The sequence below is a fragment of the Elephantulus edwardii genome, unplaced genomic scaffold (genome assembly GCF_000299155.1).
Source record: "Elephantulus edwardii isolate Elephantulus edwardi_28Jun2011 unplaced genomic scaffold, EleEdw1.0 scaffold00245, whole genome shotgun sequence".
Taxonomy (NCBI): Eukaryota; Metazoa; Chordata; class Mammalia; order Macroscelidea; family Macroscelididae; genus Elephantulus; species Elephantulus edwardii.
This window is the reverse complement of record NW_006399995.1, coordinates 4223213-4247546: the sequence shown is the minus strand read 5'-3', so window position 1 is coordinate 4247546 and position 24334 is coordinate 4223213. Positions and strand designations below refer to the sequence as shown.

General features: G+C 38.9%; 1 protein-coding gene and 1 pseudogene across 1 annotated transcript in view; one reads left to right on the top strand and one right to left on the bottom strand.

Moving 5' to 3' along the window:
* The window catches only part of FNIP1 (folliculin interacting protein 1), a 193511-nt gene that overhangs the window by 91810 nt on the left and 77367 nt on the right, over positions 1-24334 (top strand). The window contains exons 2-3 of the mRNA XM_006899066.1: positions 3863-3989; positions 20862-20996. Of these exons, the coding sequence (XP_006899128.1) occupies positions 3863-3989; positions 20862-20996 (262 nt within the window). The remainder of the gene's footprint in view (positions 1-3862; positions 3990-20861; positions 20997-24334) is intronic.
* On the bottom strand, positions 6085-6682 carry LOC102861418 (annotated as a pseudogene).

Here is a 24334-nt window from a genome sequence, read left to right as displayed (position 1 = left end):
AATCCACCAGATGCTCTGCCGGGGAAGGAGGGACAATCTCCTCCTGTACCAGTCAGATCTGATTTGACGGTACACTCACACAAAAATAATAAAAACAAAAACAAAAACAAAACAACCCAACTATCGACCTTTATCAAAGTTCATAATTTCAGGAGGCATGTTGTTTAGGAAGTGGATGCCACTCCTTAGGTACCATTAAGTCAGTTACGACCCATAGTGACCCTATGAATAACAGATCTGTACCCTGCCCTATCCTGTACCATCCTCATCATCTCCAGTACACTTGAGACCATTGCTGCAGTCAGTGTGTTAGTTACTCTCATTAGGGGTCTTCCTCTTTTTTCCTGACCCTCCATCTTTCAAAGCATGATGCCCTTCTCCAAGAAATAGCCTCTCTCAGTAAAATGCCCAAAATATGTGAGACAAAGCTTTGTTATCCTTGTCTCTAAGCAGCATTCTGGCCATACTTTCTCCAAAACATATCTGTTTATTCTTTTGAATAAATGGAGTATAGTCCTGGATTCTTCTCATATATAATGAATGCTATGAAAGAATTAGATTTAGACATAAAGAATGTAACAAAAATAATATTTTCAGCCTTTGGTGTTGAAGTATGAACTTGGTAAATACTTAATAGATATCTTTTTAAAAAGTGTAATAAATATGTAGGTAATAAGACATTTTCCTGTTTTGATAATCATCACAGGTACAGTTAAGAGCATTAGATATATTCATCGCATATAGTAGGGAGTTTCACTGTCAACCCAAAGGCATGTGATAAAGTCCACCAGCTGCTCCATAGGACAGTGATGAGCAGGCTCCTCCTGTGCAATATGCTGTCTCCGAAAACCTGCTGGAGGGTCGGCTGAGTTGGTTCTGGTCGTCTGTGAGTTGATTCCGACTTGACGGCACCTAACAACAACATGACTAACTAAGTATTACTACTTTTAATGAGATATCCAGGAATGTAAATAGATGGTTTGGTTATATACAATCCTGTTCCCCCCCCCCATTGTAATATAATTTACTTGTAATAAAACCCACAGATTGTAATGTATGATTTGACTACTGGACCAATAGACAGTGCCATGATAGATGGAAAAAAGATTGAAGTTGCCAGTAATTTCATTTCATTTTACTTGGATATACACTCAACACTCATGGTAGCAGCAGTCAAGAAATCAAAATCATACTTTGGGCATGTGGCAGGAAAGACTGATGCTTAGAGAAGGACATTATGCTCAGAAGGGTGGAGGGACAGCAGCAAGAGAGGAAACCCTCCCCCCCCCATGAGATGGATTGATACAGTAACTGGGGCAGTGGGGGTAGGTGTTGGAGTCAGTGAGACTGGCTCGGAACAGAGCAGGCTTCAGAGCTATTGTACATAGGGTCTCTATGAGATGCCGTCACATAACAACAACAACAACAATATTGTTCACTTCATTTTCATTTGCATGTTCCAACATTCCTCTCAATGTTTCTCTGCTTGGATTTCTTTTTCTCGCTTTGCACTTATCTGGAAATGTGTTTATTTGTTTTATCTCCCTCACTGTGGGTCAGGGTATTTTTTGTTTTGCCGTATTAGTGATTGGCATATAGTAGAGATACCCCTTTTGAACAAATGAGTTGTTCAACCTCTACTGTTTTATGTAATCTCCAATATTGTATGATAGGTAGTCTTCTGCTCTTTGTCTCTCCCCTTATTTCCATTTGTACTTCTTCTCATTACAGCACTGTGATGATTCTACACCCATTTCTTTCTAATCTCCTAGCCTTCCCTCTTCGCCACCTATCCTGTTGTCTCTCACATTTCAGTGTTATACTTTCTTTGCATTTGAACCCTGTTCTTATTTCAAAGTGCTTACTGGAGAAAAGGATGTACTTGTGTTGGTTGTTGGTGGTGTAAGTTTATATTCTTCAATCTCAAATAGACTTCTGGTGTTACCCAGAAGTTTTGTATTTTTTAGTGAACCATTATCACCTTTTCTTATTTCCTTTCTTCTACTTTACAAAGAGAACAGAGTTTGTAGGTATGAGTTCCCTTACCTTTGTCTCTTCACTGCATCTACAGGTATGTCTCACCCACATTTTTCTCTATCTTTTGTCCTTCTCAGTACAAGACCTATCTTTTATTTTCCTTGAGGCTCATCTTTTCACTCTTTTTTTCCTCCTTAACTTCCCCAGACACTTTTGCTTTATCAGTTACCACACCCCCCTTTAAAATTCGGTGTCAACAGTATGCAAACATTCATATGTGTCCTTCTTTAACCAAAATTTTTTCACTGTTCTGCATGATCACTTTTGTCTCTTTCTTTGAGAGTTTATCATAAACTCATTTTCTCAGTGCTTTTCTGCTCTAATCCACTGAACTCTATACTCTTCCCTTAAAACCATTCTTGTGTTTGAGTTTTTTCTGTCTTTGGCTGTGGTGAAGAATGCTTCAGTGAACACTGATATACTCTCTTTTGAGTCTTTGCTTTCAAATCTTGAGTTCTGGATTATGTGGTAATTCTATATTTACGTCTTTTTTTTAGAAACTGCTAAATGATTTTCGATAATAGCTGTTTCATTTTACAGTGTACCTGCAATGGCTGATGGCTTCAGAATCTCTACATTCTTGCTGATACTTGTTATTTCCTATTTTACTAAAGTTGTTTTGCTGTCAAAAATGTTTTTAGCTATTATAAACACTGCTGCTATGAACATTCTTATATGATGGTACATTTTTATGGGATGGAAGGGAATAGCTGCCTCAACTTCAATTTTTCTAGATTTCCCCCCTTCCTCCATTTGTGTGCAATGTACGTGTAAATGAAGAGAAAAAAACTGTTTTCTAAAGAAGGGCGTCACTTACACTTCCTCAGTGGTATGTGACAGTACCCACCAACACTTGGTCATTCATCACTTTCTTGTTATTATTTTCTAAACACATGGTTATTGTTAAACAGTGAGCAGTTTCTGTTTTAACATTTCTATGTTGAAGAACCTAACTATTTGAAAATATGTATTTACCTTTTATCATCTCAGTCATGTCATGGAATACATATATATTTTCATTTTGTTAAATGTGCTTATGTACAATTATTAAGTTTACTATTTTTTTAGTAGTAGTAAACTTTGACACCATGACACAGTAGTCAGCCTGAGCATGACACAGATCAGAAGGATAACGCAGGACAGGGCAGGGTTTCGATTGGTTGTTCATAGAATCACCGTGAGTAATAGTTGACTGGATGGCACCTAGCAACAGCCATGTTTCAGATCACGATATTGACTAGATGCTTTTCAGTTCAGTCAGGGCTAAAAAAGTCAAATGAGAATGACCTGAATTTCTGAAATGTGGGTATACTGGGAAAGCTGGTAAAATCAGGCATCAATACCCAAGTCAGATCTTAATCTCCCTCATAGAAAGATATAACATCATGTGTATTGTATGACAACTAATTCTTTTGACAGGCAGAGTTGGAAACTGAGGTGCTATGCGTAAAGATAATCTTCCTCTTTCACCTCCACCCCTCATTCTATTTGTCCCTCTGATGCATGCACATTTTATAGACTCTGATGTGCTCCACTTTTGTCACATTGGCCATAATTGCTAGACTGGTTTTAATTAGAAACCCGTGTTTTAGTTGATATGAGATGGCTATATATACAATAAGTGACAACTTTGACGTATTTTTATTTTTACTTTAAAATAAAAATTATGATTGCTGTATAACTTTTCAGCCTGGAGACTTAATGGTAGTTATTTTATATAAAGATAATGCACCTTTGAATTTTATAATACAGGTTTTCCTTTCATGGATTTATGTGGTATATTTATTGCAATAACTTTAGTGGTTGTTTTTTCCCCCCTTTCTAGTTGGCCTTTGCCAGAGTTTGATCCAAGCCAGATTCGACTGATTGTATATCAAGACTGTGAAAGACGAGGAAGAAATGTCTTGTTTGACTCCAGTGTTAAGAGAAAAACTGAAGACTTAACAGTATCGGTAAGCTTCGTTATTAATTTGGTTGAAATTTATTGCACAATATTTTAACATTTCAAGAATTGAATGCATGAAATATTAATTATGGTACTTTTATCTAAGAATACAGAATGTATTTACCATATTGCTTTAAATTTCAGAACCCTGTCTATTTGTTGCTTTTTTTGTTTTGTTTTGGTCTCTTTATTTTTTTAAATTTTATTCTGATTTATTTACAAAGTTTGAATACATTGTTTTTTACACTAAATCTTTCCCATTTCCTTCACCACCACCCCCATCAAAATGTGGAGTCCTATTTTTAACACCTCATTCCCGCCCATCCTCACCCCTCTGCTTCCACCTCCTCCCTGAATCCTTATACTCATTCTACAGTAATGGTCTTATACAATATTTGTCCTTATGAAGCCAAAGTTCATTTAGCGTAATGCTCTCCAGTTCCTCCCAAGTTAGGTAGTAATTTACAAAATAATTGCTTCTGCATGCTGTGTAGTATTCCATTGTGTGAATGTACCATAATTTCTCAGTCCATTCTATTGTGGTTGGACATCTGGACTGTTTGCATGTTCTTGTGATGGTGTTTAATGCTGCTATGAATATTGATGTACATTTCTCCGTTTGAGCCTCAGTTCTCATTTTTTCAGGGTATATTCCAAGTAGCGGAATCGCTGGGTCATACAGAATTTCTACATTCAGCTTTTTGAGGAAGTGCCAAACTGCCTTCCAGAGTTGTTGCACCATTTTACAGTCTCACCAACAATGTCTGAGTACCTATCTTGCCACATCTTCTCCAACTTTATTATTTGCTCTCTTGCTAAACTTTGCCACTGCTACTGGGGATGATATCTCTTTGTGGTTTTGATTTGCATCTTTCTTATTGCCTGTGATATGGAGCATTTCTTTTTATGTGTGTTTGCCATTTGACCCTCTTCTTCTGTGAAAATTCTTTCCATGTCTTTTGCTCATTTTGTAATTGGGTTATCAGTCTTTTTCTTGTGGAGGCCTGGGAGTATTCTGTAAACTTTTTGTTGTAAGACTCTTGTCTGAGATGGTTTTGCCAAATGAATGTTCCCAGTTGGTAGGTTTTCTTTTCACCCTGTTGAAAAAATTTTTGGTACACACAGGGATTTAATCTTTAGAAGGGTCCATTCATTAATTTTATCCTCTTCAGATTGTGTATTTCTAGGTGTATTTGGCAGTCTCTTTCTGCTGTAGACTAAGCTTTCTAAGCTTGATCCCAGTTTGTCTCTGATGAACTTTATGGGTTTGGGCTTTACTCCTAGGTCTCTGATCCACCATCAGTTGATCAGAACCTTGTTTTTAAGAGATTTAAAAGAAGTGGACATTGCTATGTTTTGTCCTTTTCTTGATATCAAAGGATATTTTATTTTGACATTTTACCCCTTATCTGATTATTTTCAAAGCTATGAGTAGAATTGCAAGGATCTTTATTACAGAGAATCTGGTACAAGCCTCTTCTTACTGTTGTGAAGAGTAAGATTTAGGCAAAATTATTTTTATAAAGGTGTAATGCACATTAAGTCTCTAGCCCTTAAATCATTGTCCCCCACAACTGTACATCAGGATTGTAGTGTGATGCATCACTTTTATTTATTTATTTATTTGTCACTTTTAATTTTTTTTTTTTTGGTAAAAGTTTGCAGAGAAAATTGGTTTTCCATTTAATAATTCCTACATATTTTGTTTCATGATGCTGATTGCAGTACCAGTGAAGCATATTGTCACAATGTAGTATTGAAATCCTCAGTTCCTCTCAGTGTATCTCATATCTATTAATTCCATTTCTATCCTTTCCTGCCTTTTGAGCTTTATCCCTCAGCAGGTGCTGTCCTTTTGCTCTTCCATGTTAGATCGTTCTAAGTAGTGCATACCTTCCTGGTATTATTGCTCATCCTTTAGGTCTGCCTGTTGTTTGGCTGAAAAGTCTAAGGTGATTTCATTTCCAAGCTTGAAGGATGACTAACGGCTAAATGATTTCATGGTTTCCACTAGACTCTTTCAGAGCAGCAAGCCTGATCTTCTTGATGAATTACTTTTATGTAACTTTTCTTGCCATTTTGTAACAAATAACTAGGTGGAACTACACAAATAAAGTGATGTTGTTTTGACAAGCTGGTCTTCTGACTTTTCTATCATGTGTTTCCAAACCCAGCATTAAACTCCCTCGTCCCAGTAGGGCTTCAGACTGCTCCAGGTTTTCAGACAAAACAAAGACCTAACCAGTAGTCTAGTCTGCATATTAACTAGAAGAACGGAATGTGTTCACCCACTATTTATTCATCGCATAAAAGTTTAAGCAACTTGTCATCCAGAGAGGATTTGAAATATGAAACTTCCAAGGCATAACATTATTTGCAGTGTACACCAGAGTCTTCTGTTTTATTAAGTGGGATAGTTTGGTACTCAGAAGGTCCTTCATCGGCTGGTTTATAGCCCTTTGTGTATGTCCAATATGTACTTTCCTTGCAGAAATTGTTCTTACTAGATCAATTACAAGTGCTGTGATTGGTTCCTGGAACTGCTGATTGAGTATCTGGATACTATCATCAGTCCCACCCAGAGAGCCACAAGCCATAGCCAGGGTGACTATGATACCAACTAATTGTATTTTCAAGGCGGGCAACCAGAGCATTTACCCAGGTTTCCATGCCTTCTACAGGCAGTGCAAAACTGTCCATAGTGATTATAGTCTCACCATCCACCTTTCTCAACATCAGAGCCATTACTTCAAGTTGCGCCTTCCCTGGCATGCATCACCATCTTCAGGAGATCCTAGGCTGAGACCTTAAAGTATTTAAAGTAATGAAGATCTTTAGTCCAGGGATTCACCATCAGGATTTCCTGTTTCTGTTTCTTGTCATATTTGTAGATTTCACTGATACTCTGAGCTTCTTGCTTGTTGTTGGATAATTCTCAGATTTTCTAGGCCATACTGCTCTCAGATAGCACCATTGCTGAGGGATCAGAGAAATTGCTGCCCTGTATGCAACCAAGAGGCAAATTCACCCTGCTAGGTCTTGGGATGAGGGCTTTCAACTATCCACCAAAGCCATGCATACTCTCAGAAGACTCCCAACACAGCCATGACCTAGAATTATATTTTTATATGATCAGTGTTGAAGTACTTTCTCATGTTCTTTCTTGTCTCAAAGTAGTCTACAAAAGAGAATAAGAATCATAAATACTGTGTTTCACACTATTCTTCATTCATGTTATGTTTCATACAGTCATTCCCATTCATTATGTTTTATAAAATTAATTGCCATTGGACTATGCCCACCATTACCCTGTCTTTTTAGGTCTGTGCATAATAAATAATGTAGTGTACTTTGCATGCCTGAGCAATATTATGGTGAAATGAAATATTATTAATCAATGTCAGTGTGTAACGTTCAAAGAATACTATCTTTTGCAACTGTATTACTTTCTGTGAAAAATGATGTCTGGAGTATACACTTGGTAAATTGAAAAAAAAATTAAATCTTAATAAAGAACATTTTAATGTTTACCAAAAATCTTGAGATGTGATTTCTTTGAATACTAATAGTGACAAATGGAGACACTGTGATTTTATCCTGTGCATTCTTTATCCTGGCAATGGTGGAGTGGTTAGAAGTGCTATGCTCCTAAACAGAGTTAGAGGTTCAAAGCCAGCAGCTACTTCAAAGGCAAAAGATATGACAGTCTGACTCTGTAAATATTTATAGTGCTGGACACCCTGCAGGGCCATTCTACCTTTAGGTTCACTATGTTGTTGTTGTTGTTGTTGTTATGTGCCATCGAGTCGTTTCCGACTCATAGCGACCCTATGCACAACAGCTCTAAACCCTGCTCTATCCTGCGCCAACCGCACAACCTCTGACACACCCATCCCGATTACCCCAGTCACCAAATCAATCCATCTCATAGAGGGTCTTCCCCTCCTGCGCTGTCCCTCCACCCTCCCAAGCATGATGTCCCTCTCCAAGGACCCGTCCCTCCTGGCAACATGTCCAAAGTATGTCAGACGAAGCCCCAGAATCCTTGCCTCCAAGGAGCAGCTTGGTTTAATCCTCTCCAAGATGAATCTGTTTGTTTTCCTGGCAGTCCATGGTACATTCAGTACCCTTCTCCAGCACCACAGCTCAAAAGCATCCACTCTCCTTCTGTCCTCCCTAGTCATTGTCGAACTCTCTGATGCATAACAAGCGATTGCAAATACCATGACCTGTATCAGGCGCACCTTAGTCTCCAGAGAGACACTGTTGCTCCTGAGTACCTTTGAGAGGTCCCTAACAGCAGACTTTCCCATCGCGATATGCTTTTTGATTTCCTGACTGCTGGTACCAAGAGTGTTGACTGTGGAGCCGAGCAAAGTGAAGCTGTGAACACTCTCAATCTCTTCGTCATCCATCCTGACGCTGCCAATTGGTCCAGTGGTGAGAATCATTGTCTTCTTGACGTTGAGCCTTAGTCCATACTGAAGGCTGCAGTCCTTGACCCTTCGCAGCAAGTGCATGAGGTCCTCCTCAGTTTCAGCAAGCAAGGTTGTGTCATCTGCATAACGGAGATTGTTAATAGATCTTCCACCAATCCTGATGCCACAATTCTCCTCATAGAGCCCAGCCTCTCGAATAATCTGCTCTGCATACATGTTGAAAAGGTATGGAGACAGGATGCATCCCTGGCGTACGCCCTTCCCAGTTTTGAACCATGCAGTGTTACCCTGCTCTGTTCTGACTACTGCCTCTTGGTCCAAGTATAGCTTTCGTATTAGCACAATTAAATGTTCTGGGATTCCCATTCTTCTCAGGGTCAGCCACAGTTTGTTATGATCCACACAGTCAAATGCCTTCAGCCAAGATCCATCTAACATCAGCAATGATATCCCTAGTACCACGACCCCTTCTAAACCCAGCCTGGACTTCCGACAGTTCTCTGTTGATGTGCTGTTCTAATCGGTTTTGGATGATCTTCAGCAGAATCTTTTACTCAATGACAATGAATTTGGATTTTTTTGCTTTTAATGACTGATTTTAAGCATCTTTTCATATGATTGTTGGCCATTTGAATCTTTTTTTTTTTTTATGAAATGGCGGTTCTTTGGTGAATTTTTTTCATTGAATTTTCTTTGTTTACATATAGTTTTTGTTCAGCATCCCTTCACATAAGAATGAAACTTCATAGAGTTGTGAGAAATAAGAGCAAATATATGCAAAAAACTGACAGTATTACATAATTGACAGTATTAAGTGCTATACAAGTTAGCTGTTGCTATCATTTTAAATTTCATTAAACATTTGAACTATTTCATGTAAACATTGCATATTTGTGTACCGTTTATTAAATGCCTTTGCCCATTTAGATTGCTACCTCTATCAAGAAGGAGGTGTTGTTACTACTTACTCTTGTTCCCTAGTACTCAAATACTTGTTAACCATAAAATGGTTTGTGGTAGCAGTTAGATCAAGCTGACTGGGCTGTACTTGTTAATAGATTATTACAGTGTTTACTAGATTTTGTAACTTTGGTGAAGTTACTTAACAATTCTGAGCTTTAGATTTTTTGTCAGTTAAATGGGTATCTATGCATTTTGCGTTTTAGAGAAAAGGCATAGCACTTTTCTCATAAGGTTCTTGTTGTTATGTGCCTTACAGTTGTCTTCAACTTAGAGCAACCCAGTGTACAACAGACCTAAACCATGCTCTCCGGTTTCTGACACACCTGCTCCCATTACCCCAGTCACTGAATCAATCCATCTCATCAAAGGTCTTCCTCTCCTGCGTTGTCCCTCCACCTTCCCAAGCGTGATGTCCCTCTCCAAGGACTGGTCCCTCCTTGCAACGTGCCCAAAGTATATGAGATGGAGCTTCAGAATCCATGCCTCTAAGGAGCAGCTTGATTTCATCCTCTCCAGGACAGACCTGTTTGTTCTCTTAGCAGTCCATGGTAATACTCATACTCTTCTCAAGCACCACACATGGGTCAAAGGCATTAATTCTCCTTCCATCATTCCTAGTCATTGTTCAGCTTTCTCATGCATAGCAAGTAATTGTGAAGACTATGGCTTGATCAGGCGCACCTTAGTCTTCAGACTGACATCGTTGCTATTCAGTATTCTGGAGAGGTCCCTGACAGTCAGCGTTCCCAAAGTAATTTGTCTCTTGATTTCCTGACTGCTTGTACCAAGAGTGTCAATTGTGGAGCCAAGTAAACGAAAACTGTTAACAATCTCAGTCTCTTCATTATTCATCCTGATGGATTGGCCATCCAATTGGCCCAGTGGTGAGAATCTTTGTTTTATTTTTTTAAATTTTTTAGTTTAGTTTGTTTATTTTTCATTTCAGTGAACATCTACAGAGAGTTAGGAATTCCATTCATTCATTGCTGCACTTCTCTCCCCGCCCAGCCCCCGCGCCCCCCCCCCCCCCCCAGTTCACTCCTCTCTTTCAAAAGTAAAAGAAAGACTCCCTCCCTGGTACACAATCTCCCCGCACCCCTCCCACCGCCCCAAGTACATTCCACTATGCAACCTTAATTGTGGACTCTTGTGATAACCATAATACCCTATCATACATCGCTCTTAAATTATTCTCCCCCTCATCTGTTTCAGACAGTATACACAATTTATCCAGTTTTTCTCAGTCTTAGCCCAACCCTAATATCAGTCCCATTTTACAGCAGTGGCACCATGCAATATTTGTCCTTTTTGTTTTCCTGATGTTGAGCTTCAATTCATATTGAAGGCTGCAGTCCTTGATCTTTTGCAGCAAGTGCTTTAAGTCTCGCTCAGTTTCAGTCAGCAGGATTGTGTCATCTGCATAACGCAGGTTCCTCCAATTCTGATGCCACCTTCTTCCTCATACAGCCCAGCCTTCTAGATGATCTGTTCTGCATACAGGTTGAAAAGGTATGGAGACAGAATACAATCCTCGTGTACACCCTTCCTACTTTTGAACCATGCAGCATCTCACCTTGGTCTCTTGTGACGACTGCCTTTTGATTCAAGTATAGGTTTCGCATAAGCACAATCAAATGTTCTGGGCTTCCCAGTCTTCTCAGAGTTAACCAGTTTGTTGTGATCCACACAGTCAAATGCCTTTGCATGGTCAGTGAAACACAGAAATTTCTCTGGTACTCCCTGCTTTCAATCAAGATCCATCTAATGATAATAGCTGTAATATCCCTAGTACCAAGGCCTCTTCTAAACCCAACCTGCACTTATGAAAATTCTCTGCAGCTGTGCTGCTCCAGTCATTTTTGGATAATTTTCTGCAGAATCTTGCTTGCATGTGATATTAATGATACTGTTTGATAATTTTTATGCTCTGTTGGGTCACCTTTCTTTGGAATGGGAACAAATATAGTGCTCCTCCAGTCAGTGGCTCAAGTGGTTGTCCTCCAGATTTCTTGGCACAACTTAGTGCATCCAGGGCAGGGTCTGTTTGTTGAAACATGTAATGCCATCAATTCTTGGAGCCTTGTTTTTCGCCAGTTCCTTCATGGCAGCTTGAACTTCTTTCTTCATCACCACAGGCTCTTGCTCAAATGTTTTTTCATGAAATTCTGTGTCATCTAATTACTTCTGGTACAGTGACTCCGTATACTCCTTACATCTTCTTTTAATGCTTCTTGGATCATTCTGTCGGAGGATATTAAGGATATCATCCATGAAGAATGTAAAAGGTCATTATAAAAGCAGAAGAGGAAGAAAAGACCAAGATGGATGTCAGATGAAACTCTGAATATTGCATTAAAATGCTGAGAAGCCAAAGCTAAAGGAAGACATCAAGAAATTAAGGAGCTAAACAGAAGATTTCAAAGGGCAGCTCGGGAAGACAAAGCAAAGTATTATAATGAAATGTGCAAAGAGCTGAAGTCAGGAAATTAAAAGGGCTGAACTTGCTCATCATTTATTTCCTAAGCTAAAGGAATTGAAAAACAAATTCAAGCTATGAGTGGCAATACTTAAGAGGTTTCTCTCATAATAAGTAATAAAATATAAAGATGTAATTGAGGTACCAGACTCGAATTTTAGTGAATGTTGATTTGCTGTAAAAGAAATGGAAGTGTCTAGTGATGTAACTGACCTCAACATTGTTATATACCATGGAGTCAGAACAAATGCATAGCTGATAGTCCAGCAGGTTTTCAGAGGCAGGAAATTGCACAGTAGATTGTCCATTTTTCTCCTGTGGAGCAGGTGGCAGATTTAACCCCAATAGTAGGCATTTAATCTAATTAAATTTATTTTCAATTAAATTTAATGTTTCAATTTTACTAATCAAAACCAGTCAGCTGGGTTTTTCTCCCCCTTGTATAGCAAATTACGACTTAGAGAGGTGGGATAATTTGCTTCAAGGATACAGCATTTACACCAAGTTCTGTTTAGTTCTAAAGTCCTATTTCTTTTTACCATGCTGTGCTGTCTGCTGTGCTGTCTGCTGTGCTGTCTACTCTGGTAACATAGTCCGTAGGGAACTGCAATGCTAACCCAAACATGGTGTCTTTCGGGCATTTAATCCACCATTGACTCTGTGGGAGAAAGGTGAGTGATCTCCTCTGTGGCTTCATGATGAAGAATTGTGCTGCCAATACAAAGACTGTTGTTGCTCTGTGCCATTGAGTCACTTGAGACTCATAAAGACCCTAGAGATACAACGGGTCTGAACCCTACTCTAGCTTTAGCCAGTCTCACTGTCTCTGACACACCTATCCTCAGTACCCCAGTTATTATGTCAATTCATGTCATCCAGAGTCTTCCTCTCTTGTGTTGTTCCTCAACCCTTCCAAACATGATAAACCTTCTCCAAGGAACGGTGCCTCCTGGCTGTATAACATGCCCAAAGTATGTGAGACGAAATCTCAAAATCCTTGCCTCTAAGCAGCAGCTTGGTTTTACTTTATCCCAGGCAGCCCATGGTATGTTCAGTACTCTTCTCTAGCACCACAACTCAAAGGCATCAGTTCTTCTTCCTTGGTCATTGTCCAGGTCTCTGATGCATAGCAAGTCATTGTGAAGACCATGGCCTGGGTCAGACATGCCTTAGTCTCTAGACTAATATCTTCGCACTTCAGCAGTTTGGAGAGGTCCCTGACAATAGAATTTTCAAATCTAATTAGTCTTTTGATTTCCTGGCTTCTGATTCTAAGAGTCCTAATTGCGAACCCAAACCTGAGCAAGTGGAAATTAATAACAATCTCAGTCTCTATCTTTTATGATGCTGCCAGTTGCTCAAGTGGTGAGAATAGTTGTTTTCTATGTTGAGCTTGACTTCATATGGAAGACTGCAGTCTTTGACTTTCTGCAACAGATAATTCAGATCCGCGTCAAATTCTGTGAGCAAGGTTGTGTAAGCTGCATAACGCAGGTTGTTGATGAGTTTTTCTGTAATTCTGATGCCATACTCCTCCTCATAAAGTCCAGCCTGTTCTTCTAATAGATTGATGAGGTATGGAGATAGGACACATCCATGATGCATTTCTTTCCTGATTTTGAACTGTGCAGTGTTTCCTTGCTTGGTTCTGATGACTGCTTCTTGCTGTTCCACAAGAGAAAGATGGGCAGTATCCTCTTGTGTCATTTACTGCCTCTGAAAACTTGATGAAGAGTCAGCTGTGGGTCATTTCTGACTTGACAGGACACAAAACAACAAAACAACTAGAGGATTAGCAATGAGTCAGTTCTTATTCAGTGACGGTGAGTTTTAGTTATCTTAAATTATTCTGCCTGGTTAAGTTTTTCTTAGAGATGATTTTGTATTACTTCTGGTAATGATGGCTACTGTGAAGCAGTTGCTGTTAGGTGCCATCTTGTTGGCTTCAACTCACAATATACAACAGAGCAGAGCTTTGCCTGATTCTGGATCATCCTCACAATCCCTGCTGTCTTTGAGCCAGATGTAGAATTGACTGGGTCAGTCCAGCTTCTTATAGGTCTTCCTGGGGTTTTTTTTGGTGTTTTTTGGTCACTTGCTGTGGAGAAAAGAACTGAGAAAAGAGAAAACAAATGTGTCTTAGAGGAAGTATGGACAGGCTGCTCCTTGGAAGCAGTAATGGTGAAAATTGGTCTTACAACCTTTGGTCTTGTTGTCTGGAGAGGCTAGGCCTTGGTACAAGACATCTTCTGTGGTGCTTGAGTATTTTCTAAATTCTAGATATAAGTCCTTTTTTTAAAAAAAAACACAAAAAGATATAAGTCCTTTATCTGACATGTCATTACCAAATATTTTTTCCCCAATCTGTGGCTTCCTTTTTTAACCTGTTGGAGAAGTTTTTGGATGTGCTTAGGGATTTGATTCTTAGAAGGTTCCATTCATCTACTTCATCCTTTCCTGGTTGTAGGTTTTTCAGGATGCTTGGAAGATTGTTTGTGTTTTGGATTAGGGCTTCTAGAGTTTTTCCAAGCTTTTTTTCTAATGAAGTTTATAGTCCTTGGGTTTAGTCCTAGGTCCTTGATTCACTTTGGGTTGGATTTTGTGTATGGAGTAAGGTGTGTATCTTGCTTGAGTTTTCTACAGGTAGTTTTCCAATTTTGCCAACACCATTTGTTAAAAATACTGTCTTAATACCTTCTGAATACCTTCTTAATAGTTTTCATCTCCTTGTCAAAAATCAGTTGACCGTAGGTAGATGGGCTGATTTCTGGGTTCTCAATTCTATTCCATTGATCTATGTGTCTGTCATTGTACCAGTACCACTCTGTCTTGACCACCACGGTAGTGTAGTAGGGTTTGAAATCAGGGAGTGAGATGCCTCCTACCTTGTTTCTCTTTTTAAGGAGTGCTTTGCTTATTCCATCTTGTTGAAGGATGGAATTTTTATTTGAATTGGGATTGCAGTGAATGTGTAAATTGCCTTTGGTAGTATTGCCATTTTCACAATATTGAGTCTTCCTATCCATGAACAAGATATATTCTTCCATTTCTCCGGGTCTCTTTTTGTTTCTTGTAGTAATGTTTTGCAATTTTCTTTGAATAGATCCTTTGTGCTTCTGGTTAGATTTATTCCCAAGTATTTAATCTTATGATTTGCTATTGTGAAGGGTATTGTTTTTCTTAGCTCCAGCTCTGTATTCTCTTTGTTACTGTAGAGAAATACACAACAAGATCAAGGAAAACAACCCAATTGAAAAATGAGCATAGTATATGAACAGACATTTCACCGGAGAAGACATTCAGATGGCAAACAAACACATGAAGAAATGTTCAAAATCCCTAGCTCTAGGAGAGATGCAAATCAAAACAACTATGAGACAGCATCTCACCCCAGTGAGAATAGCAGAATTTAACAGAACAGCAAACATCAAATGCTGGCGAGGTTGTGGAGAAACTTGAACCCTTATTCACTGTTGATGGAAGTATAAAATGGTGCAACCACTATGGAAGGCAGTATGGTGCTTTCTTAAAAAATTGCAAATATAAATACCATTTGTCCCAGCAATTCCACTACTAGAAATATACCCTAAAGAAACCAGAACTGCCATTCAAGTAGGTAGATACCCATGTTTATTGTGGCTTTGTTCACAATAGCCAAGAGCTGGAAATAACTCAAGTGACCATCAACGAACAAATAGCTAGAGAAGAGATGTGATATATTTACAGAATAGGATAATACGCTACATTGGAAAAACAGGGAACTCATGAAATATACAAAATGGGTGACCCTGGAGGACGTTATGCTGAGTGAAATATCTCAGTCACAAAAGGACAAATATTGCATAGTGCCACTGTTGTAAAGTGGGACTGACATCAGAGTTGGGGGGAAACTAAGGGGATAAATAATGTATACTGCATTGAAACAGACGAGGGAAAGAGAACTTTTTAGGAGAAATATATGATTAGGTATTATTTTGTCATGACAGGAGTCCAGAATGAAAGCTACATAGTGGAGTGGACCATTGGGGGTGGGGGGAAATTGTATAACAATGAAATAATTGTTTTTTTTTTCAAAGATAAAAGTCAACTGGGTGGGGTAGGGTGGACAGGGAGGAAAGTGTGCAACTATGAATGAATGGAAATCCAAAATCTCTGTAAACTTTCATTAAAATAAATTTTTTAAAAAATTAATACAATGGCTTGGGTCAGATGCACCTTAGTCTTGAACTGCTTTTTAGCAGTTTAGAAAGGACTTGGACAGTAGCTTTGTCCAATGAAATATGCTATTTAATTTCTTGACTGCTACTGCCTTAGGTATTGAGTGTGGATCCAATTGAAATTGGTGACAACTAAAAAAAAAAAGACATCATACTGAGAAAAGTGAAGAGTCAGTAAAAGAGAAGACCTCCAACAAGTTGGATTGACACGGTGACTGTAACAATGGGCTTGAGTATACCAGAGATACCAAGACACAACAACAGCTTAATCACGTATGATCTCCTCCAGGAATTGGCCGCTCCTGATAATATACCCAAAATATGTGAGAAAAATCCCAGTATCATCACTTCTAAGAAGCATTCTGTCTATACTTACTCCACTGATTTGTTTGCTGTTGCAGTCCATGGTTTATTCAGTATTCTTTGCCAGGACCATACTTCAAAGGCATCAGTTTTCCTTTGTTAAATATCCAGTTTTCCCTTACGTGTGAGGTTACTGACAATTCCATGACTTATATGACAGGTACATCTTCGTCTTCTAAGTGGTGTCCTTGATTTTTAGCACTTTAAATAATTTCTCTGAAGTAAATTTGCCTAATGCAATACATTGCTTGATTTCTTTAGTGCTTCAGTGGGGGATTGTGGATTGCAAAGTGAAATCTTTGACAACCTCAAACTTTTAACTTTTTTTTTTTTTTTAGTTTGATACTGCTTATTGGCTGAGTTGTTGTTTTCCTCTAGCAAGGTTGTGTCATATGCATATTGTAGGTTTTTAATTAATCTTCCTCCATTTCTGATCCAGTGTTCTTCATATAGTTTAGCTTCTTGGATTATTTTCTTAGTGGAGTGGGTGAATGAGTATGGTAACCCCTTTCTTGATTTTATACAATGCATTATCTCCTTGTTCTGTTATCATTCCTGATCTTGGCAAAACCAAAGAATACCAGAAAGATGTTTACTTACATTTTATTAACTGTCCAAAGTCATCTGACTGTGTGTCTCATTATGAAATATGGATAATATGAGGAGTGAAAATTTCAGAACACATAATTTTAGCTAATGGCAGAACCTGTGTATAGACCAGGAGACAGTCATTCGACGGAAAAAGAGGATAAAATAATTTCTCTTCCAAAAATGTGGTTTTAGTCAAATTATTTCTTCTCCTGAAAAGCTGCTTTAGATCTCCTGTTATATGCCATCGAGTTGGAACCAAATCATAGCTGACCATCTAGTGAGTCTTTCAGAGGCAGTTAATCATATAGGAGAGATTGGAAAACTAGACATACTTACCAATGTGATAAAGCATTAGGAGGGTTTTTTGGTGTGTTTTATTTAATGGTGAGAAAAACCTTTAATTTAGAATTAGCCAGCGGGGCTCAGTTGGTACATAACTGAGGATACAAGCTTTTGAGCTTTGAGACAGAAGTAGGTGTTGACCTTGGGCACATCAGTGTCATAAAGCTTCGAATTTACTGCTTGTTTGATTTGGTGCTTATTGGCCTTGACATCCACAATGAACACAGTGTGTTATCTTCTGTTTCCTTCATGATGCCTCAGTGGTCAGGGGAAACTTGAGAGTGGCATAAGTGGTCAGGCTTGTTTCTCCTGAGGGCTCTCTTCTGGGGGTATTTGAGCTGCCTCCAGAATATCAGTGTCTTCAAGCAAGATTCTACTGAAGATTATCCAAAAACGATTAGAACAGCACATCAGCAGAAAAGTGCCGCAAGTCCAGGCTGGGTTTAGAAAGGGTCGTGGTACTAGGGATATTGTTGCTGATGTTAGATGGATCTTGGCTGAAAGCAGAGAATACCAGAAGAATGTCTATCTATGTTTCATTGATGATGCAAAGGTGTTTGACTGTGTGGATCATAACAAACTGTGGCTGACTCTGAGAAGAATGGGAATCCCAGAACATTTAATTGTGCTAATGCGAAACCTATACTTGGACCAAGAGGCAGTCGTCAGAACAGAGCAGGGTAACACTGCATGGTTCAAAATTGGGAAGGGCGTACGCCAGGGATGCATCCTGTCTCCATAACTTTTCAACATGTATGCAGAGCAGATTATCTGAGAGGCTGGGCTCTATGAGAATTGTGGCATCAGGATTGGTGGAAGATCTATTAACAGTCTGCATTACGCAGATGACACAACTCTGCTTCCTGAAACTGAGAGGACCTCATGCACTTGCTGCAAAGGGTCAAGGACTGCAGCCTTCAGTATGGACTGAGGCTCAGTGTCAAGAAGACAAAGATTCTCACCACTGGACCACTTGGCAGCGTCAGGATGGAGGGCGAAGAGATTGAGATTGTTCACAGCTTCAGTTTGCTCGGCTCCACAATCAACACTCTTGGCACCAGCAGTCAGGAAATCAAAAAGCGTATCGCGATGGGAAAGTCTGCTGTTAGGGACCTCTCTAAAGTACTCAAGAGCAACGGTGTCTCTCTTGAGACTAAGGTGCGCCTGATACAGGCCATGGTCTTTGCAATCGCTTGTTATGCATCAGAGAGTTGGACAATGTCTAGGGAGGACAGAAGGAGAGTTGATGCCTTTGAGCTGTGTTGCTGGAGAAGAGTACTGAATATACCATGGACTGCCAGGAAAACAAACAGATTCATCTTGGAGAGGATTAAACCAAGCTACTCCTTGGAGGCAAGGATTCTGGGGCTTCGTCTGACATACTTTGGACATGTTGCCAGGAGGGACGGGTCCTTGGAGAGGGACATCATGCTTGGGAGGGTGGAGGGACAGCGCAGGAGGGGAAGACCCTCTATGAGATGGATTGATTCGGTGACTGGGGTAATCGGGATGGGTGTGTTGGAGGCAGTGAGGTTGGCGCAGGACAGAGCAGGGTTTAGGGCTGTTGTGCATAGGGTCGCTATGAGTTGCAAACGACTCGATGGCACATAACAACAACAACAACATGCCTCCAGAAGGTGGGTGATGTGCGGATCTCCCTTTTTTTTTGGTGCCTGTGTATGCTCTTCAGGACTGCATTTTTGGCCTTTAACATCTTTGCTTTGGCTTCAGTTTGGGGAGGGGAAGGAGCGTTCTTCATTGCTTTTGTTACCATCTTCAGCATTAAGAAGTTTTTTGGAGTATAACAGCATGGTGAGTTGTTGCTTTGGTGGTTAAGAGCTATGAAAACTCTTGGAACCTATTCTGTGAGAGAAAACAAAAGAAATAAAACAGTATACATTTTTCTCTATAATCATAACAGACTTCTTTTTCTGAGCTTTATTCCTAGGAGAATTTTTGCTGGTCAACACATCAATGTCCATATGGACAGTGTCCAACCACATATATGTTTATGTTCTCCTAAGGGTTTAGGGGTCTTAAAAGGTAAAATTCTCTTTTTGTTTACTATTTTTTTGGAATGGTTTTAAAGAGAGCGCTGGTGGCCTAGTGGTAAGAAGCAGCACTGCAATCTCAAAGATACCTAATTTGCATCCACCAGCCTCTCTGGAGAATAGGTAGTCCCCCTCCCATGCAGTTACAGCCTCTGAAAACCCACTGTTGGGTCAGCTATGAATTGGTTTTGACTCCATGGCACACAACAGCAATGCTTTTAAAAGGGGCCCTGGTAATACAGGGATCAAAACACTTACTTACTAACCAGATAGTAACAATTTCAACCTATCCACTGTTCCAGAGAGAAAGATGGGGCACCCTGTCTCTGAGAAGATTTATAGCCTTGGCAACCCTTTAAGGTAGCAATTCACTCTTCTCTACAATTGATAAGAATTGGAGTCAATATAATTACAAAGTGTTTGCTTTGATTTTTTGTAGTTGTTCTTAATAGTTTTAAGGACTTCAGACCTAGACTCTTGCAGGAAGGACTGGATACCATCAGATGAGGCAGAGAACATAACTCAGGTTACAAGCTTTTGAGCTTTGTCTGAGGCAGAGGTAGATGGACTAGCAGAACAGTGGAAGGGCTGGCCACGCTTTGCTCTTGCCTCACTTGGCTCTCCCCACCACCTCTTAGCAGCCACTTGCCACCCATTCCTCCAGATTTGCCAGTGGTTTTTATTGCTGTCTTGTAGCAACAGCAGCAGCAGGAAGGATGGCTGGCAACAGGTTTCCATGAGGTTTTAATATGGTGTTCACACAGTATCCAGATAACAGAATGTCCTTTTTCACAGAATGCATCATAACCATTATGCAACACATACTTTTTTGTATGTACATATGTGTGTATGTATGTCTCATTTGCATTTTTCATGTGTATGTTTCTCTCCAGAAAAGGTTATTTTTTCATAAAAATATGTGACTTATGCTAATTTGTAATGAGTCCATTATTATTTACAAATGAAATAGTATTTTAATGTTTTTCACTTTAAATTTCTAATATAGCAAAATATTGATAAACATAACCTATGTAAATAAATCTTTGGAGAGCTCAAGGAGTTTTATGAGTAAAGAATTTTAAAATTGCCGTATCATACTACGTTACCGATAATGCAATTTGTGTGGATCATAGCAGTATAGAAATATTCCCATGTTACTAAGAAAACAAAATATGAACTCCATAAATATTACAATTATGCATCAAAGAATAGAAAGACTAAAGAAAATACAGTAAAATGTAAATGTTCATGATATTATTTTTAGTACTTTCAACCTCAGTTTTTCCAGGGTTTGGGGTGGTTGGTTATTTTTTTTACTTTTGTTGTTGTTGATTTTGTTTTTTTTGTTGTTGTTGTTTCTTGTTTTCTTTTACTATGAACTTAATTTGTACATGGTGGGAAAATAAGCTATAAATAGGATTAATGTCCATATTTCAGAAACTCTGTAGTGATGCTCAAGTCAAAGTCTTTGGGAAGTGCTGCCAGTTGAAACCTGGGGGAGACAGTTCATCTTCCTTGGATAGTTCTATGACTTCATCTTCTGACATGAAAGACCAGTGTCCTAAGTACCAGGTAAGATCGTTGGGCTCATTTATGTATTTATTCACTCATATATAGTTTTAAGTGCCAGTGGTGTGCTATGCACTTTTCTGGGAATTGGAGGTACAGAATAGCTAGTACTTGCTCTCCTGTGTCTTACATTGTCGACGGTTAAACAGATAATTAAACAAGTATTATGACATTTCTTAAATCTCTGGATAGGGAGAAGGGATATGTGGAGTGGTATGGACATCAGAGTATTTTCTCCCTTTTTCTTTTTGCCTAAATAATAATTTATTTTACATGTCTTTTAATTATTGACATTTGAAGTAAATAATATAGTTACAAAATTGAGTATGATTTAAAGACCGTCAACCGGGTGGGTTGGCACAGTGACTGTGGCAGTGAGTTTGAGTGTGTTGAAGATTGTGATGATGGCCGAGGATAGGACAGTGTTCAAATTGATTGGTCACTGTGGGTCATACTCAACACGCCAGAACCCAACAACAGGAACTAACATGATTGATAGTCTCCTCAGAAGTGTTCATTTATATTTTTCAAAACTAATGTGACTCTTCTTTCAAGATACTGAGCTAAATAAATCAGTGTCTACATTTTAATTTTTCTATAAACCTGTGAAATTTTGTATGCAGCTAGTGTTTGTTTTTAAGCTAAGCAAGTGCCATCTGAATGTCAGTAAATATTAGTGTCATCCATGATTGCCTGATTCATAAGTATTTTATAATTTAGGAGATAACATATTTTCTTTCCTCTTTTCACTTCTACGTCTTTTCTGTTTTAGGTGTATTTTCTCAGTAGTTCTGTTAGAGCTCTGGTAGTCTGGTGGTTTAGTATTTGACTGAAAGTTGAAAGGTTATGGCTTCAAAACCCACTAATTGTGCTATAGAAGAGAGATGTGTGCTATAGAAGAGAGATTTTCTTAAAGATTACAGCCTGAATGTGTTACTTTCTGAGAATTATTAAATATTGAATTATTATAGCATGTTCACTCTACTTGATAAAATGTGATTTTACTTAACAAGAACATTGTCTTTGATTTCTCTAGATTGACTTTCAGTAATGAGTTCTTTTAAAAAAAGATCTTTTTAATAAGTTTTTATAAAAGCAGAAAATTTTACAAATATTTCATTCTCCTCCAACCTCTTAAAATAAGCAGTGACTCCTACTGATCCATTATCATAAAACTGATTACAATTTATGTCAAACCTCTTAAGATTTACATGGGATAGAGCAGGGTTTAGGGCTATTGTGCATAGGGTTGCTATGAGTCATAGGTGACTCAATGGCACATAACAACAACAACAACAACATATGTCACAGAGTAGAACTGCTTAGAATAGTCTTGGTTGTAATCTTTATGGAAGCAAATCACTGGGCGTTTCTTTTGCGGTACTGTTTAGTGATTTCACATCAACAACCTTTTGGCTAGTAGCCGATTGCAAACCATTTGTTCCAATCCCAGATAATGGCTTACTGTTAACAAGTGGCATTGCCAATCCAAATCTACCAGCTTCTAATGGGAAAAAGATAGGCATATTTCTCCTTTATGATTTATGGCCTTTGTCAGTCTGCTGGAGGGTCACCTATGAGTTAGTTTTACTTGGCACATAACAACAGCAACATAATTTATTGTTGTTGATTGCCGTCAAGTTGAGCTCAACTCATAGTGAACAAAAGACCTAATACCTTTCCATAACTATAGTCATTTCTCCTGCTTCCAAACCTGTTTTACAACTGGGAGCTCCACCAAACACTGTCTACACTGGGAAACCATTCCAGTATTCGATACCCCAGTGGTACAAGTTTCAGCATCACAACAAACCCAGGTTAGTTCATACTGCACATTGACGAAGAGTGATGTACAAAGTGGAAGAGTGTTCCTCCAGGTACAACAGCACTAGTTTCATTTAGCAGTGCTTAATTGTCATCATGTCAAATATGGTTGAGTGTAAGTTTTGCACAAAAGACCTCAACTCCTTTCTATTAGCAACATCATTTCTGTACAAAACTCTGTTCTATTACTAACATCATTTCTGTATATTTACAGAGTTTAGAGAGTTTGTAGTTTCCAGAGCCATCTAGTTTAGGAAGTGGATGCCACTTCTGCTTCCCAGCATAAATCAATCTGGAAACTCATCCAAACATTGTACATATTGGATAACCATTATGGTATTTGACAAGACTATGGAATAGTGTGCAGCATCACAGCAACACCAAGTTGGTCAGTTCAGCAAACAGACAAAAGATTGCTGTATTGTTTATGGAATATTCATTAAAAAATTAATAAAATCCCATCCCCTTCCCCTGCGGGATTTTAAAACCACACCTTTAAGCAGACTTCCACCCTAGGCAAAGGCTCAAGGATACCCGCTCTTGGGAAAAGAGCAGTAAGACACATCAAACATAACACCAAAAACTTCCCTTTACATGCCCACCAGGACTGCCATCAGGATGCAGCAAACAGCCAAACCCCACGAGTGGAGGCTGCAGGCTCCAACATTATAGCAGTATTTTCATTATAGCCTAATCATTGTAGATTGTTGTTGTTGATTGCTTTCAATTCAAGCATGACTCATAACAACCCTATGAACAAAAGGCCTGAAACCCCTTTACAACTATCGACATTTATCAAAGTTCATAGAATTTCTGGAGGCATGTTGTTTAGGAAGTGAATGCCACTCCTTAGGTCACACTAAAATACAGAGCATGCGAATGATATTCATGATAGCTATTTGGTGTATGTTAGAACAAGTGAAAAGAACACAGTACAAAATTATTTAGCCTCAAAAAAGATATTTTTATTTTATTTTGCTTTTTGGAGATTATTCTCTATAGTAGTAAAATCTATGATTCATTTATGTTTAAATTTATATAGCTTATTTAATCTTAGAAGTAATATTTTTAGTTGAAATAAAATTGGGGCTAAGATACATAATAGCAAAACTGAATTTATAGAGGAAAATGCTCATCTTTATCTATTGCTGTAAGTAATTTATAGCAGTAGATTGCAATTCCAATGGGACGCAATCTCAATCCACCAGCTTCTCTGTGGGAGAAAGATGGACAGTCTCCTCCTGTGTGATTAACAGCCTCTGAAAACACTTGGAGGAACAGCTATGGGTTGGTTCTGACTCGATAGTACACAACACAGTTGTTGTTGTTATGTGCCGTCGAGTCGCTTGCGACTCATAGCGACCCTGTGTACAACAGCCCTAAACTCTGCTCTGTCCTGTGCCAATCGCTCCATCTCCGACACACCCATCCTGATTTCCCCAGTCACTGAATCAGTCCACCTCATTGAGGGCCTTCCCCTCCTGCACTGTCCCTCCACCCTACTAAGCATGATGTCC